This window comes from Carassius carassius, chromosome 46 (genome assembly GCF_963082965.1).
Source record: "Carassius carassius chromosome 46, fCarCar2.1, whole genome shotgun sequence".
Taxonomy (NCBI): Eukaryota; Metazoa; Chordata; class Actinopteri; order Cypriniformes; family Cyprinidae; genus Carassius; species Carassius carassius.
Genome location: NC_081800.1, coordinates 7,610,149 through 7,628,698, shown reverse-complemented (window position 1 = coordinate 7,628,698; position 18,550 = coordinate 7,610,149). Strand labels below are relative to the sequence as shown.

The following is an 18,550-nucleotide window of genomic DNA, read 5'->3' as shown; positions in this document are numbered from 1 at the left end:
ATGGTCATACTTCCTGGTTCTAGTAAGAACTCTTGCTGCTGCATTTTGGACTAGCTGTAGTTTGTTTACTAAGCGTGCAGAACAACCCCCCAATAAAGCATTACAATAATCTAACCTTGAGGTCATAAATGCATGGATTAACATTCTGCATTTGACATTGAGAGCATAGGCCGTAATTTAGATATATTTTTGAGATGGAAAAATGCAGTTTTACAAATGCTAGAAACGTGACTTTCTAACGAAAGATTGCGATAAAATAGCACACTTAGGTTCCTAACTGATGACGAAGAATTGACAGAGCAACCATCAAGTCTTAGACAGTGTTCTAGGTTATTACAAGCAGTAATTTTTAGGTCCCATAATTAACACCTCTGTTTTTTCAGAATTTAGCAGTAAGAAATTACTCGTCATCCAGTTTTTTATATCGACTATGCATTCCATTAGTTTTTCAAATTGGTGTGTTTCACCGGGCCGCGACGAAATATAGAGCTGAGTATCATCAGCATAACAGTGAATGCTAACACCATGTTTCCTGATGATATCTCCCAAGGGTAACATATAAAGCGTGAAGATTAGCGGCCCTAGTACTGAACCTTGAGGTACTCCATACTGCACTTGTGATCGATATGATACATCTTCATTCACTGCTACGAACTGACGGCGGTCATTTAAGAACGATTTAAACCATGCTAATGCACTTCCATTGATGCCAACAAAGTGTTCAAGTCTATGCAACAGAATGTTGTGGTCAATTGTGTCAAACGCAGCACTAAGATCCAATAAAACTAATAGAGAGATACACCCACGATCAGATGATAAGAGCAGATCATTTGTAACTCTAAGGAGAGCAGTCTCAGTACTATGATACGGTCTAAATCCTGACTGGAAATCCTCACATATACCATTTTTCTCTAAGAAGGAATATAATTGTGAGGATACCACCTTTTCTAGTATCTTGGACAGAAAAGGGTGATTCGAGATTGGTCTATAATTAACTAGTTCTTTGGGGTCAAGTTGTAGTTTTTTGATGAGAGGCTTAATAACAGCCAGTTTGAAGGTTTCGGGGACATATCATAATGACAATGAGGAATAAATAATAGTCAGAAGAGGATCTATGACTTCTGGAAGCACCCCTTTTAGGAGCTTAGATGGTATAGGGTCTAACATACATGTTGTTGGTTTAGATGATTTAACAAGTTTATACAACTCTTCCTCTCCTATAGTAGAGAATGAGTGGAACTGTTCCTCAGGGGGTCTATAGTGCACTGTCTGATGTGATACTGTAGCTGACAGCTGAATGGTTGCAATTTTATCTCTAATAGTATCAATTTTAGAAGTAAAGCAGTTCATAAAGTCATTACTGCTGTGGTGTTGGGAAATGTCAACACTTGTTGAGGCTTTATTTTTCGTTAATTTAGCCACTGTATTAAATAAATACCTGGGGTTATGTTTGTTTTCTTCTAAAAGAAAAGAAAAGTAATCGGATCTAGCAGTTTTTAATGGTTTTCTGTAGGATAGGTTACTTTGCCGCCAAGCAATACGAAATACCTCTAGTTTTGTTTTCCTCCAGCTACGCTCCATTTTTTGGGCTGCTCTCTTTAGGGTGCGAGTATTCTCATTATACCATGGTGTCAAACTGTTTTCCTTAACCTTCCTTAAGTGTAAAGGAGCAACTGTATTTAAAGTGCTAGAAAAGAGAGAGTCCATAGTTTCTGTTACATCATCAAGTTGTTCTGAGGTTTTGGATATGCTAAGGAATTTGGATACATCAGGAAGATAACTTTAAAAGCAGTCTTTTGTGGTATAAGTGATGGTTCTTCCATACTTGTAACAAGAAGTAGAATTTACAATTTTTGCTACATGAAATTTGCACAAAAATAAATAATGATCTGAGATATCATCACTTGGCTGCATAATTTCAACACTATCAACATCAATTCCATGTGACAGTATTAAATCTAGAGTATGATTTCGACAATGAGTAGGTCCTGAAACGTGTTGTCTAACCCCAATAGAGTTCAGAATGTCTATAAATGCTGATCCCAATGCATATTTTTCATTATCAACATGGATATTAAAATCACCAACTATTAAAACTTTATCTGCAGCCAGAACTAACTCGGATGTAAAATCACCAAACTCTTTAATAAAGTCTGTATGGTGCCCTGGTGGCCTGTATACAGTAGCCAGTACAAACATAACAGGGGATTTATGATTAACATTTGTTTCTCTGGATAATGTTATATGAAGCACCATTACTTTAAACGAGTTAAACTTAAAGCCTGCCTGTTAAAATATGTTCATTATGTCCTCAGTTGTGTAATGCTGTACTGATTTCTGTGTTATGCATATGTGTATGCCACAAGGGGGCACTAAAGTGTAAGATACAGAAGACGCGTTTGCTTTATTATTTTTGTCCCATTTGATTTACGGTTCTACTGATTGCTGTATGACCGTGAGACTGATGTGTCGGCAGCTAGAAAAATAAATATGCCAAGAACGGCTAAAGATAATCCATCTCTATCGTTCACTTTTTCCCCCGAATGCAACGCTAACTGAAACTATGAGTGTAGCACAACTTAACAGGTTATGGGCCCAGGAGTTGTTCGGAGGATAAGTTTGTTGTTATCCACCGTTGTAGAAGTCGTGACGGACCGCGTGCTGACATAGCGGAACAACGGAGGACATACAGTTTGCCTCGACTGATGTTCGACGGAGATGAGACTAAGTATGAGCTTTGGTAAACCAAAATGTTGGAACATTTTCATTTATCAGGGCTAAAGGACATGGTGCTAAGAGAACCGCAGTCGGAAGCTGAGATAACAGCGGATGCAAAGAAAAATGCTGACGCATATGCTGAATTGATTTTATTGTTAGATGACAAAAGCATCTCATTAGTTATGAGGGATGCACCCAACAATGGAAGAAAAGCTCTGGAAATATTGAGAGGATATTATGCAGGGAGGGGAAAGCCCCGCATAATCAGCTTGTACACCACGCTGACATCACTTCAAAAGGCAAACGATGAAAGTGTAATGGACTATATCATTAGAGCAGAGACCGCCATCACAGCACTGCGAAACGCAGGTGAAACGTTAGGAGACGGACTGCTAGTGGCTATGGTCTTAAAGGGACTGCCTGAAAGTTTTAAGCCATTCGCAATACATGTGGCGCATACAGACGATAAAATCACGTTTGCAGAGTTCAAGACTAAACTACATAGTTTTGAAGAAACAGAAAAGATAAAAACAGCTGAGTCGAGCGACAGTGTGATGAAGACACAAGGGAAAGCCGAACGGCGGCCTGCAAAGACAAGCGCACGTGGCTGGGTCAAAGATGACACAGAGATAGTCTGCTTCAAGTGTGGTACCAAAGGCCATCGAGCTAGAGGATGTCGACAGAAAACGTGGTGCAGTATCTGCAGAAGTGACACACACAAAGACGCAACCTGTAGGCGTAAGGACAAGGACATTAAAGACAAAAAGGACGGTGCGAGTAAAACCTCAGAAGATGTTGAGGACTACGTGTTCAAGATGAGAGACGGAAGGACCAGTGCTCAGCGGCAGCCGACATGCAGCATCCAGGAGAAGGGGCTAATGGTGGACACGGGGGCTACCTCTCATATCATCACGGACATAACCATGTTCAAAAGTTTCGACAGCACATTCAGGCCAGAAACGCACAGTGTCGAGCTAGCAGACGGCATTTGGTGCAATGGGGTCGCTCAGCGGAGGGGAAATGCTGAGGTTTCGCTCATCGACAGCAAAGGACAGCAACGCAAGGCGGTGCTGAAAGACGCTTTGTTTGTACCGTCATACCCCCAAAGCATTTTCTCAGTGAAGGCAGCGACCACAAGCGGGGCTACGGTTGTCTTTAAAAAAGATAAAGACACCCTGATAACCAAAGACGGTACCAGGTTTAACATGCACGTATATGGCAAGTTGTATTATTTGCATACTGGAGCTGAATCTAATGATAAGTGTAATGCATGTCACCACATACAAACATGGCACGAGATTTTAGGTCACTGTAACTATGACGATGTTCTTAAGTTGCAGGGTGTTGTTGAAGGTATGCAGATAAGGGGTAAAACAGGCAGGCCCGAACAAGAGTGTGAGGTGTGTATTCAGGGAAAGTTTGCCCAAACCAGAAATAGGGACCCTGATACCAGAGCAAAGGCTCCCCTACAGATGGTACACACAGCCACAGAATCCATAGACGGTTACAAATATGTGCAGTCATTCACTGACGATTACTCAAGCGCAGTGTTCGTATATTTTCTAAAGAGAAAAAGTGACGCCATACAGGCTACTGAAAAGTTCCTAGCAGATGTATCTCCCTACGGGAAAGTGAGATGCATCAGATCCGACAACGGAACAGAGTTTACATGCAGTGATTTTCAAACACTTTTGAAGAAAAACAAAATCAGACATGAAACATCAGCTCCGTATTCCCCACACCAGAACGGAACTGCAGAGAGGGGTTGGCTTACTCTTTTTGAGATGGGCAGGTGCATGATAGTTGAAAGTGCATTACCAAAGCAACTATGACACTACGCAGTACAAACAGCAGCAATGGTACGCAACAGGTGTTTTAACAGGCGTACAGGGCAGACTCCTTATGAGTCACTGACAGACAAGAAGCCAAACGTGTCAAAAATGCAAAAGTTTGGATCTGTGTGCTACACTTACAAACAAGACAAGGGAAAATTTGATTCCAGGTGTGACCAGGGTCGTTTTGTAGGTTTTGACAAGAACAGCCCTGCGTATTTGGTTTATCATCCAGATGCAAACAAAGTACAAAAACACAGGCTAGTGAAGTTTGTGAGCAAGTCAGTAGTGGAAAAACAGACACAGACAGGTGAGCCAGATCTAAGCACTGGTTATGGCAGTGTGAAACCCAAGACTGGTGAAACCACACAGAGTAGGAGTACAGAAAATGCTCCAGAGCCAAGTATATAGAGTGGAAGTACACATAGTGATATTCTAGAAGTAACGAGATCTAGTGACCACAATCAGACACAGCAGAGTGTGACAAGTGGTAAACCAGAGAGTAGGAGCTATCCAACTAGAGAGTGAAGAACACCGAGTTACTTGGATGACTTTGTAACAGAAGACAGTGATAGTGATGGGGTTAATATCATGGTAGACTACTGCTGCAGAGCGGTGTGTGGCATTCCACAGACTTTTGAGGGAGCAATGAGGTCAGCTAACTCAAAAGAATGGGTAAAAGCCATGGATGAGGAAATCAAGTCACTAAATGAGAACAAAATGTTTACCCCGACGACACTGCCAATAGGCAAGAAAACAGTGGGGGGTAGATGGGTTTACTCTATCAAGACTGATGTAGATGGAAGAGATAAATTCAAAGTGCGGTTTGTGGCTAAGGGTTACAACCAGAGAATGGGAATAGACTATGGGGAGACATTTTCACCCACTGCAGACTTGACGAGTGTAAGGGTGGTGCTACAAAAAGCAGCACAGGAAAATTTACTCCTGCATCAAATGGATGTGAAAACAGCGTATCTGCACGCTCCCATAGACTGAGATCTACATCAATCCACCAGAGGGTTACAAAGAGAAAGAGGGTATAGTTTACAAGCTAGAGAAATCACTTTACAGCTTAAAACAATCTGGGCGAAATTGGAATAAGGTTTTACACGATTGTCTAACTGAGAATGAATTCACTCAAAACCCAGCCGACCACTGTGTTTATGCCAAAGAGTCAAAAGGAGACAAAGTGATCATAATTACATGGGTCGATGATTTAATTATTGCAGCAAGCAATCAAGAGAAATTAAAAGAAGGGAAAGAGATGCTCGCAGAAACATTTAAAATGAAAGATCTGGGCAAACTGAACAATTTTCTGGGTATCGAATTCAATCAGTCAGATGGGTGTGTAAAAATGACACAGGAAAAGTACATTAACAAGATACTTCAGCGTTTTAATATGCAAGACTGTAGGATCAGAGAAACACCCTGCGAGCAAAAGTTAGTGTATACTGAGAATGCAGTAAAGTTGAAAGATGTCAGAATGTACAGAGAAGCTGTGGGAAGCCTTATATACCTGACTACTTGTACCAGACCAGATTTGAGTTTCGTAGTTAGCAGGTTATCACAGTATTTTGCTGAACCTACAGAGGAACAGTGGGTCACTCTGAAGCACGTACTTAGGTATCTCAAAGGTACAGCAGGGAAAGGGTTAAGTTTTAGGAGAAATGATTCTGAGAAACTAGGTATACAGGCCTACAGTGATGCTGACTGGGCAGCTGATACCTGTGACAGACGCAGCACTACGGGGTCTCATGGAAGACTAGAAAGCAGCCAACTGTGGCTCTGTCTACATGCGAGGCTGAATATATGGCACTGGCTTCAACCATACAAGAGTGCTTATACAGTAGAACAGTTACTGGGAGGTATAGATGACTACAAGTACACACAAACTGTAGTACATGAAGACAATCAGGGAACAATTGCTCTTGCTAAAAACCCTATAAACAGACGGAGATGCAAACACATAGACATAAGGTATCACTTTATCAGGTCTATTGTGAGTGAGGGAAGAGTAACCTTGATGTATTGTTCTACTGATAACATGATTGCTGATGTAATGACCAAATCTGTAAATAAGTTGAAACTGGATAGGTTTGCAGGTGCTCTTTTTGGGGATTAATATGTGTATGTCAAGGGTCCACATTCATTCTACATTTTATTTTGTTTGTATAGCAACCTGAGTACAAGTGGGGGTGTTAAAATATGTTCATTATGTCCTCAGTTGTGTAATGCTGTACTGATTTCTGTGTTATGCATATGTGTATGCCACAAGGGGGCACTAAAGTGTAAGATACAGAAGACGCGTTTGCTTTATTATTTTTATCCCATTTGATTTACGGTTCTCTCTTACTGATTGCTGTATGACCGTGAGACTGATGTGTCGGCAGCTAGACAAATAAATATGCCAAGAACGGCTAAAGATAATCCATCTCTATCGTTCACTTTTTCCCCCGAATGCAACGCTAACTGAAACTATGAGTGTAGCACAACTTAACACTGCCCTCTGAGAAATCCTGAAAACATTGTTATAAATTGAAGCAACACCTCCCCCTTTGCCTTTTAGACGCGGCTCATGTTTATAACAGTAATCTTGGGGGGTGGACTCATTTAAAATAATGTAATCATCAGGTTTTAGCCAGGTTTCTGTCAAACAGAGCACATCTATATTATGATCAGTGATCATATTATTTACAAAAAGTGTTTTCGTAGAAAGTGATCTGATATTCAATAAGCCAAGCTTTATAATTTGTTTATCCATATTGCATCTGTTTTTTATTTGTTGAACCTCAATTAAATTGTTAATCTTAACTTGGTTTGGACGTTTTTTGTATTTTCTAGTTCGGGGAACAGACACAGTCTCTATAGTGTGATATCTAGGTGAAAGAGTCTCTATGTGCTGAGAATTAGCTGACCTCTGTGACGGGAGGCAGCTAGCAGACGGTCAGTTTAGCCAGTCTGTCTGCTTCCTGACCTGGGCCCCAGTTAGTCAAGTATAAACACTAAGACTATTTGCCATATTTCTAGAGAGAAGAGTGGCGCCACCCCAGGAGGGATGAAGACTCTTTTCAACAGGTCAGGTCTGCCCCAAAAGCTCGTCCAATTGTCTATGAAACCCATGTTATTCTGTGGGCACCACTTAGACATCCAGCCATTGAGTGATGACAATCTGCTATGCATCTCATCACCATGGTAAGCAGGGAGGGGACCAGAGCATATTACAGTGTCTGACATCGTGCTTGCAAGTTCACACAACTCTTTAATGTTATTTTTAGTGATCACGAATAACAATCTTACTGTATTTACGTTTAGCATTAGCCAGCACTTTTAAATTTGCCAAGATATCAGGCGCTCTGGTCCCGGTAAACATTTGACTATGGTGGCTGGTGTCTCTATATTCACGTTCCGTACAATAGAATCACCAATAACTAGAGCACTTTCATCAGGTTTCTCAGTGGGTGCATCACTGAGTGGGGAGAACCTGTTTAATGTTTTGATCGGAACAGAAGAGCGGTGTTTTGACCCACGACTACGCTGCCTCACTGTCACCCAGTTGCCCTGCTGCAGGGGCTCTGTTGCCGGAACCGAACAATGTACAGGAATCCCTGAGCTAGACGCATCCAAAGCCGTATCTAGAGCCCTAACATTCTTACTGTCCTCAATTAAAGTTTGGATGCGTGTCTCTAATTCTGAAATCTTCTCTGTCAGCCTAACTATTTCCCTGCATTTATCACATGCGAATCCCTCATCTGCGACAGAGATAGATAAACTGTACACTGTTTTAGTGAATCCGTTTGTTCATTATTGGTTCATATAAATCATTTGATTCAAAATGAGCAATTAACATCTAGTGTAGTAAACAATTTTATTATAGTAAGTGTTCAATGTACTGTATAATATTTTGTTAAATGCTATTATGTTTTTATAATAATGATTTCAACCAGTTATGATATTATTTTAAGGCCTTAGTTGAGGTTCTTTAAATTGCCATTTTGTAGCTAACCCAGCATTATTTGCTTGCGAAGGCAGAGACTGGAAAGTGTTTGAAAGCATCGCCATTGCTTTTATCCATGAAACTAAGTCTGTGAAGTGTGGTTTTGCCTGTCTGTAACCGCAGACAAAAAAAATGTAATGTTTAAAAAAATGTAGCCATTTTATATGGTCTTTCGTGGACCTCTAAGTTACGTTGTTAAAGCGCCAGCTTGACCTCAGATACTCCCCCTGAAATTTGAGGTATTTTAAGGAGATTATTGTTGACTTGTAGTTGTGGGTAAGTTTGAATTTGTAGGCTAAAGCACTCTTTCCTTTCCTCGTCCTACATTGCCGTTGGACGCACAGAGATGTGTTTGTGTGTGTGTGTAAGCAGCCCAGTGGGTGTATTTTCTATCATGCAAAGCTGTGTGTGGTTCATTTACACGCTCATTTGAAGTGGAGGATTTCATTTCCTTGCCTCTGAAGTGTCCTTCTCTCTGTCTCTCTATCACTCTCTTTCTACAGGTGACTTGAATAATAATGTGTCAGGCTTCGTTTTTATCCATGGGTTCTTCCTCTGCCTTGTCCGCCCTTCCTTCTCATCTCTCTGGCACTTTCTTTCTGTTTTAAATGACTTGCATCATAATTAGTTTGTAGTCGTAGTCCCACTGTTATCGCTGGTTCATTAAAAGCAGCAGCAGTCACTTCACTGCAGTGTGAATCTAATCTAATCACAGACCGGCCGCACCAGCAGCTCCAGGGATGTGTGGGCTCTTGGGTACTGATCTAAGCCCGGATTCTCTCTCAGACCTGTCTTTACTGAAAGAAATGCAAACCTGGCTTCACATCAGAGCAGGAACAGAAGAGAAAGAGAGAATGTGTGTGGGACCTCGAGTGTCTGGTTGGTTATCAGTGCTGAGCAGATTCCTGTGCAGACTGAAAAAAAGAGCTGCTTTTATGAAAGTGGGTCAAAATAGTGTAGAGCCTAATGTTAGTTTGAGCGGTTCCCAAATGTATGTGCCTTACACTATGCAGGGAGTGACAGGTAAAAGCAGAGGAGAGAGACAGGGGTATCAGAGAGACAAACACACACACACACACACACACACACACACTTGAGTCATTTTATTGTATGAGCTCTGTGTGATCTCTACCTGTGATGCAAGGCCAAGCTGACAGTTTGGACTTCTGTTATACACTATACTATATATAGACATCTGTAGTTCTTATATAAAGATGATTCAAATGGCCTCAGACTAACCCTAACCAAATAAAAGGTTTTTCAGTGGACCTTAGTCAGAGTAGATGCCATATTTAATCTGAATGAAAAAGGGCCTGAAATACTATTTTTATATTTTTAGTGTTTTATTGTTTTTTATTTTTTTTATTTCTTTATGCAAACTAGTTTCATTTTATTTATTTTTTTTACAATTTTAGTATGCATTTTAATATAATTTTGCAATTATTGGCCATGACATTAAAAACATATTGAATGTTCCTGGACAATATGGCGAGAGCGTTCTTTGGGCGACACGGGGCTCTCAGATCTGCTTACATTGAGACATGCACTTAACTTCTCTCACTCAGCTGAGGCTTTTTCACAACATTGTGACTGTTATTTATTCCACCAACCGCTCTTATTGAAAATGAATCGTGCCCTAGTGGGCAACTTATTCTGAACAGTTGTACTACAGTTCTCCACCTCCTCTTGCTTCAGTTTCATTTGTCTATATATTGCCCATTCTCGACGGTCTGCACATGAAGAGAAGTCTTTTAGTCAATATAGGTCTGGTTAATCATATCACACAGTTATCCCCAGCTGCTAGAATGTATGCACTGCCAGTACAATAATGAATTAGCAATTTTACTTTTTACTTTTAAGTTTTAAAAAGATACATCACTCTTTACTGACATTTTCTCTTTTGTACCAGTGAGCCGTAGCGGTTCATAGCTTATTTTAATGTCTATTAATACTGTTTCCCTCTTAGTTTGTATGAAGTTTTCTTCCCAGCATTCCACGGATACTGTACGCTAATGTACACGGAACGCTAATGACACATTAAGAACTCAAAGCCTGTCGTCTGTGATAAACAAACCAGCCCTGCTGTATGTTTAATGCGTGTAAACATGAAGGTGAAATTGCTCCTAAGATTGCGGTTTTATGGATTGACTGAAAGGTTTGTTTGTGCTTCCACAGCTAAAGGTTTAATTACAGCAGATCCCAATTCACCTGCTATGCAAGTATACACTAAAATATGTGCTCCAAGTGCCTTTGATAACTGAGCAATCTTATTAGCATCTAGCTAAATTCATTACCTTCATTACTGAATATAAATTTCTTTGGACAAGAATGCCCATTTGTGTACACAATAGAATTTAGAAATAATATGAGATCGGAATGAATAAAGTGAATAAAAGACTATTGTAAATTATGAGTAATCTATCTCTTTAAAGTCTGTCTAAAGGCAGTTCAGAGTTGTTTTTTTCTAAACACATTATAAATGTTAGAAATGTATTGCTGAAACACTTTACAAAGACTGTGAACTATGTAGTACTGATTCGTGGATTTAGACTGTTAAATAGTTTTTCACCATTTTTGTGTTCTGGATTTTTACTGCTATATTTAAAGAATATTGGGTTTTTTTTATAAAATATTTTGGTATCTTATTATATTTACTTGCCTTTTTTACATTAAGATTTGGCTGGGAGGTTAATAACACATATTTCTGAAATGTCACAAGTCAGAAAACATTTAATGTTGATTTACATCGATTTTAACTCACAAACTTCATATTGCAATGGGTTGATGCATATTTCAAAACTCCCTGCAAAATCATACACGATTTGGGCATATTTGCTCGCTATTGTTAACATTCTGTGCTTTGGGGCTCATTCTAAGCTCACATACTTATTTATTTTTAAAATATGTGGTATTGGAATTGGGACACGGGGACAGAACCCCTTTTTTCCGTATATAAGTTAGGAATGAGAGTGTGTGTGTCTGTATTCTCAGTATGGAGTCTATCACACTGGGCTGAACGAGACCAGACATCTTATAATAAAAATCACTCATTCAGAAACCTGTTATTCATTCCTCTGTCTGTATCTTTCTCACTGTTTCTGTGTGTGTGTGTGAGAGAGAGAGAGAGAGAGAGAGAGAGAGAGGGAGAGATCAAATAGACCTTTGTACAGATACAGAGAAAAAACTTGTTCATGTACTTGAACTTCAGTCAAACAGAGGAATTTGTCTATGTGCAATATTATATCAAATCTCACATGTAGACACTGTTCATTGTTAATAATTATGTCTGATTTGTGTAATATAAATTGTCATAGTCGATATTCCAGTGTTCACATTATTCATAATTCTGTCATGCATTATTTCTGTTAGTGGTTTTTACATCAAGTGATTATCATTTCATGTTTCATGTGTTACCTTCATGGCTCATTTTCCGGTTTCATTTCTTTCATTCTTTAATTTCATCTTTTGTTTGGTTTTCAGTTGATTTTATTGGTGGATTTGAGCCATTCCCACTCTACCATGTCAATGAGAAACCATCTCATCTTCTGTTAAAGCCTGTGCATCAGTAAGTACCTGTGTGTGTGTGTGTGTGTGTGTGTGTGTGTGTGTGTGTGTGTGTGTGTGTGTGTGTGTGTGTGTGTGTGTGTGTGTGTGTGTTTGCGTGTGTGTGTGTGTGTTTGCGTGTGTGTGTGTGTGTGTGTGTGTGTGTGTGTGTGTGTGTGTGTTTGCGTGTGTGTGTGTGTGTGTGTGTGTTTGCGTGTGTGTGTTTGCGTGTGTGTGTTTTTGTGACATATCAGGACACAACTCTGTATAATGACATGGGTATGACACAGGTATTACAAGGAGAGGGTGACTTATGAGGACATAACCCAAGTCCCCATTTTTCAAAACGCTTATAAATCATACAGAATGAGTTTTTTTGAGTTTCCTGTGAGGGTTAGGGTTAGGTGTAGGGTTGGTGAAGGGCCATAGAATATACAGTTTGTACAGTATAAAAACCATTACGCCTATGGGATGAACCCAGTTTTCACAAAAACAAACGTGTGTGTGTGTGTGTGTGTGTGTGTGTGTGTGTGTGTGTGTGTGTGTGTGTGTGTGTGTGTGCGTGTGCATGTGCGCGAGTGTGTGTGCATAGGAAAAAAAATATGTAAAAGTTTTAAAAATGTCATCAGTTTAAAAATGGTTTCATAAATGTAAAATATAAGTATTATAAATTATAGTAATTATTGAGAGTTTTTAATAGGTTAAAATTACAGCTGTAATAAAAACTAGATGTCGATGGTATGTCCCTATTTAAAAGTAAAAAGCGTGTGTGAATGTGAATCCGATTTATTACACTCTGTGTGTGCGAGTTCCTCTTACACGTGTCCCTGCTTGCCCTTTATCTGAAGCATTCATTAAAGTTACTTTTCTTTTAATTAGTATAAGTTCTTAATTAGTCCATTCATTAAGCATTCTGATCTCATCCAGTGAGGGATTAGTCAAACTGTGGGAAGCTCAATCGAACAGCAGTGGAGTTTTATATCAACTAGGATATTTTTGTATTGTTATTGTTAAATGTAACATGTGGTCTGTTTGTTAAAGACCTCTAGCTTAACATGGAAAAAGTGTCCAACTTTTCTTGTTTCTGTCATTAGATAGAAAGATGAGATTGAGTGTGGATTCATCAACCAATCAATGTAGCAGCTCCAGAGTGATTAGTCACATGACAGTTATGGCTCAGGTGATTGGCTGAAATATCGAACAGCAAGTCACATGCTCCCAGGGGGCCATTTGAACAGCTACCACTGGTGTTGATATATATATGCTCAAGGAATTATAGAACTTCTTGTGATTTACCCCAGAGAAGAAAGTTCTGACAGAGTGACAGGCCTGTTCATCGCTTGTATAAAGGAACTATAAATCCCAGTGTAAATGAATTTTATAACTGAAAGGGTCTTGATCTCCTACTACCTGCTGCTATATACCCTCGATCGTCCACTGTGAGATTTATCTTGGTTTTGATATGGGGAATATGGATCAGTGGAGTGGTTCCTCTGAGACCGGTCCTGGCCTTGTTTCAATAAGCCTTAAATTATGCAGACTGTGTAATGAGTGTGTGCGGAGGAAGCCTTTTCAATATGTGCAAATGGAGGTGCTAAACACATTATATTTGCCCCAGGGACATTTTTCATGACAGTTTAATCAGACTAGTTGCAAATGAGCAAAGTACTTGTCCTGTCTCTAGACACACAACCATTTCACGATCACAGGGAGTTTTATAAATCCCCAGCAGATGTCTCTATGTGTGTGTTCATGAGTAAGTTTGAACTGTAGTATTACAGGTTGATTGAAAGTGGATTTTGCCAATACCAATATTTAAGGTGGGAAAACAAGCTAGTAATCATATTAATATTATTACACATTTAACAAATAATGATTTATACATTTAAAATGTTTGTAAATATTAAATAAAATAAAAAATGTTCGATTCACTACTTTGCAAAGGCTCAGGGTTGGTAAAACAGTAATATTGTGAAATATTATTACTATTTAAAATACCTGTCTTTTATAAATATAATTTATTCCTTTGATGAAAAGCTACATTTTCAGCAGCCATTACTACACTAATATCAATGCTGAAAACAGTTTAAATGTGGAAACTGTGTATATTTATTCATTTATATTTATTACGAAACATTTATATCTGATTCTTTGTGAGCAAGTTCAAAAGAACAGCATTTATTTGAAATCTTCTATAAAATTATAATATTTTACTTTGTAATATAATAATTTGTAATGTCACTTTTGATGAATTGTATGCATCCTCACTGAAAAAAAAATATATATTTTTTTCTTTTAACCATATTGACCCCAGATTTTTAATAACGAGAGAGTGTATGTACATAAATTCAAACTGGACCAAAAAGTGACACTTAAAATAACATTCATAATAAATAAAATAAAATAAAGTAGTCATATACAACACTAAACTTAGAATTCTATAAAAAGCAACTATCAATGCCAAAAATGATTTGTTAAGCTGAAAAATTGGTTGACTTTAATTACGTTTCACTTCTTTTTGTGCTTTTCAGGCCTTCGTAAATGAAAGAATGTTGTGAAGAAGAGCCGCTCTGTCCATTCCTCCTCTCTTCTCTTCACCTAATCACCTTTAAAACACTTCCTATCCGTCCTAAATCAGCCCTTTCTGGAGTTCTGGAGAATTGTCTCTCTGATTCCCAGGTCTGCTCCATCCAGCTGCCTCATTTAGACCCTCTTATTCAAGTGGCTGTGAAACATATCTAAACACAAATGTCCAGTATTATGTTTGTGTGGTGTGTGGTCCATGCGTTTGAGTTCTTCAAGGGGAGTTCAGATGTTGATGTTCACCGTGTTCCAGCTCTGTGTTTGTATTGAGGGACATTGTGCGCTGTTTTCCTTCACACAGGATTTGCACAGTAAAACTGAGGAGGGAGCCGAGAGCAGGAAAATAAGACAAAGCAAGCTGACCTCCTGTGGCAGTCCAAAAATAGAAGCAAAGGAAGCATAAAAAAATAAATACAAGAAACAATTAGAGCTTGTTTTATGTCATCGTGTGATGTATAACTCTCATGATTCACTGTCAAATTCAGTTTTAGTCTTTTTTTTCTTCTAGTTGTAAGTCTAAAGTCTTGATTTATATGCAGTGAATCCCAAATCACCGTATTTAGACACTCTAAATTTGTGCAATTTTAAGTGTGACTTGAGTGTTTTGGGGTCACTGTGCATGCCGTGAGTATTTTTACTGTTAATTATCTTAATTTATTGCACAATGTGTTTGTATCAAGCAGAAACGAGTTTGGGCTTCCTCTGCTAGTCAGTCAGAACTGGCAGGGTGTTTTCATAATTAATATTATAATAGGACTGGCTGATGTTATGAAATAGAAAACGCTTCTTTCATCCGAATTGCGCTTGTAATCAAATACCAGTTTGTGAACAAATCGTCAGCATGTCCTTATGTGAATGAGTTACAGTTGAGTGGCTGTCGATGTCTTTCACTGTAGATGCAGAGCTACTGTAACGGTTTACTGGAAACATAAACCCCAAAGCACAAATGACTGACCTGACATGTATCATAGCGTGTATGACAAGAGAGGGACTGTGTATTTCTTTCCAAATTGAGATGTGAAGGCCAAAGGTCAGTAGTCAAATAGTTACTTGTAATCCCAGATGTTTCATATCATGAGACTTGTATGTACTATATTGGCAGCATTTCGGATGCTAGTGGCCTGATGGTAAAGGAACCGAGCATATTGACATCTTAAAGGAACAGTTCACGCTGGCTCTTGCCTATTTTTTTTCCCTTGGAATGCAAAAGGAGAACTTTTGAAGAATGCTCATGTTGCTCTTTTCCACACAATTGAAAAGGTCAAACAAAGCATTCGTCAGAACAATAGCTTTGAGCTTTTGTTGTATGGAAAGCAGCATAAACATTCTGCAGCATGTCTTCTTTTACAGAAGTAAATTAACAGTTTTATAATGATATGATGGTGAGGGAAAATAAAATGTGATAATGATAATTTTCATTTTTAGGCAAAATACTCCTTTAAGCCTTGTAAGGGTTCGTTGACGTTTTAGCAATGTACTGTAAGGTCCTCATATTGGTCATGAATCTATCCTTCCCCCTAGTGTTCAATGTCCTTTTCCTCAACTCTATGGACCAGAAACACTGCCTTTCCTACCACTCTCTGATTCTTATGTACATTTGTAATTGTAGTATTTAGAATATTCAATATAGGACAGCAATGATAGACTACTGCATAAATGTCATAAGGAGAAAAAGAATGATATAGATTTCTATCAGACCTCTCCCCTCATCTTTATGTCTCTTTTTACTGGTGTTTTTTGTAAGCACTTTTCTGTGTTTGGTCTCTTCTCCATATTTCTTCATTGACTGCCTGTCCATCAACATGTGTTTGCTGACCAGAGTGTAAATAGATGTTTGTTAATAAAAGTATGCTTTCCATGTATTGATTACACATCTTGTTTGTGTTTGGATTGGTTCTTCTGTCTTTGGCCCAAAAACATGACAAAACAGACACACATCGTACAAGCCTCCTCTGCAGATAGAAGAGGTGAAAAGCAGACATTTATTCTCTGTCCTGTGCCTGTTTTGGTGTTCCCAGTCAAAAACAAGTGGCCTGGATCATTTTTGTACTTTGTATTTTTGTGCTTATGCACCTCAGTTTTTGAGTGAAAAAAAATAACAACATTTGGGGATAATTTTGGCAATTTTCAGTACAAAAATAATACAAATACAAAAAATATCCAGCTTTGTTATACCCTGTGCAAGTAAAGTCAGGTTGTAGTCCAATGCGAAAACATCATTTTCAAAAAAGCAACTTTTCTGCAGGTCAAAACGACTGAAGCTCAGTATGAGGGTTAATATGTAACAGAAGCAGAGCTTTGACAAAGATGTGCAATGCAAATTGTTTTATTAATTAAAATAGAAGTGCAATGTGTTAATACAGTTATAATAAAATATTATTATACAATATGATCTCTTATAAACTGCCGTCTGAAAATGCATTATATATGTTTTTAAGATTTAAAATTCACAAAAAGCTTTGGCATGACACAAAACCAACTTTGGTTTGGTCCAGAACTTACAAGTTTGAAAAACATTTTAAAGAACAGTATACACTAATTTTGTACAGATGAAAGTGCTGCTGTCATAAAATTATGAGAAAAAACTAAATTATATTAAAATTATATAGCTTTACAAATGTGTGTGTGTGTGTGTGTGTGTGTGTGTGTGTGTTCGTGTATATATGTATGTTAGACTTTAGATGTGAAGTGGGCTTTTTGAACCCTGCAGCTATAATGTAAAGCCAAATATCAAGTAATATGTGTTTGTGCTGATTTGAAAGCTGTTTATAACTTTTGTAGAGTATTTTAGCACTATATATCCCAAATGCAGTACAGTTCTTGCTAATGACACAGTTGTGCAACAGTATGTTGCTATGTATGTGCTTCGGGACATGAATGCTTGCACACTCCCCCGGATGACTGCACGGCATTATGGGGCAGTGGGGCAGACTGGATGCGCAGTCGGTGCAGACAACCAGGTGGCCACCGGGAATGAAACCCATGGAGACAAGTACAAGTTCTCTCTTCCTGAAGCTGTTGCAGATGATCCTCTGGACTCACAAATACACATACGTTAGGACGTTCCAGATCAGTCTGGGTCACTTAAAATGATTGATAGTGTGTGATCATGTTTCATCAGAGAGGCTAGTAGATGGAGAGAAGATTAAGATATACCCATTATACCACACACACATTATAAGTGCAATGACAGCATGTTATTATGTACCTTCTCTCTGTGTGAGACCTGCTTTCTCTGTCTCTTCACTGAGGGAACAAACTATCCAAATGTTAGAGGAGGGAATGGCACATTATCAGACATTTCATCACATTTTTTATTTTGAATAACAACACATGACTATCAAAATATAGGTGAGATTAAAGAACTAGTCAACACAAAAATTAAAAGTCTGCCATTATTTACTAACCATTTTTAGATCTACAAACGAGGCCCAGAAGGATGGAAAAGAATGCAAGGTCTTAAGTGTATTTAAAATTTTATTTTGTTTTGATGTTGTTTATGGCTACTCAAAAACATGTCGCTCATGTGCAGAGCAACAAAATTGTCAATACATTCATCTAGTGCTTGTTTATATGGAATATGGAAAATTAGTGCAGTGGAATGCAACAAAATGTTGATGCAAATCTTGGGCTGTAATTTATTCTGTGCAACACACACACCAAAAAAATAAAATAAAAAATGGAATGAAAAAATAAAACTGTTCACTGCAATTATATGGACAAGTGCAACCTTTTTTGTCCAAAAAGGGAGGTTATTTAACAGTATACCAACACCAGGGAGAGTAAATAATGACTGAATTTAACCTGTTTACTGTCACGCCTACGTTTACTTCACTATATTAATTAAATCCTAATCTAATCATGACAAAGTATATATCGT

The 18,550-nt window shown here is 38.4% G+C and overlaps 1 protein-coding gene across 2 annotated transcripts in view; it reads left to right on the top strand.

Annotated features, from left to right (window-relative positions):
- The window catches only part of LOC132129298 (sodium/potassium-transporting ATPase subunit beta-1-interacting protein 3-like), a 74,511-nt gene extending 59,275 nt beyond the window's left edge, over positions 1–15,236 (top strand). The window contains exons 6-7 of one of the 2 annotated variants that reach the window (XM_059540839.1): positions 12,025–12,109; positions 14,619–15,236. In XM_059540839.1, the coding sequence (XP_059396822.1) occupies positions 12,025–12,109; positions 14,619–14,628 (95 nt within the window). In that variant the 3' untranslated portion in view covers positions 14,629–15,236. The remainder of the gene's footprint in view (positions 1–12,024; positions 12,110–14,618) is intronic. The other variant, XM_059540840.1, reaches the window with a different exon arrangement.
- Positions 15,237–18,550: the final 3,314 nt, after the last annotated feature.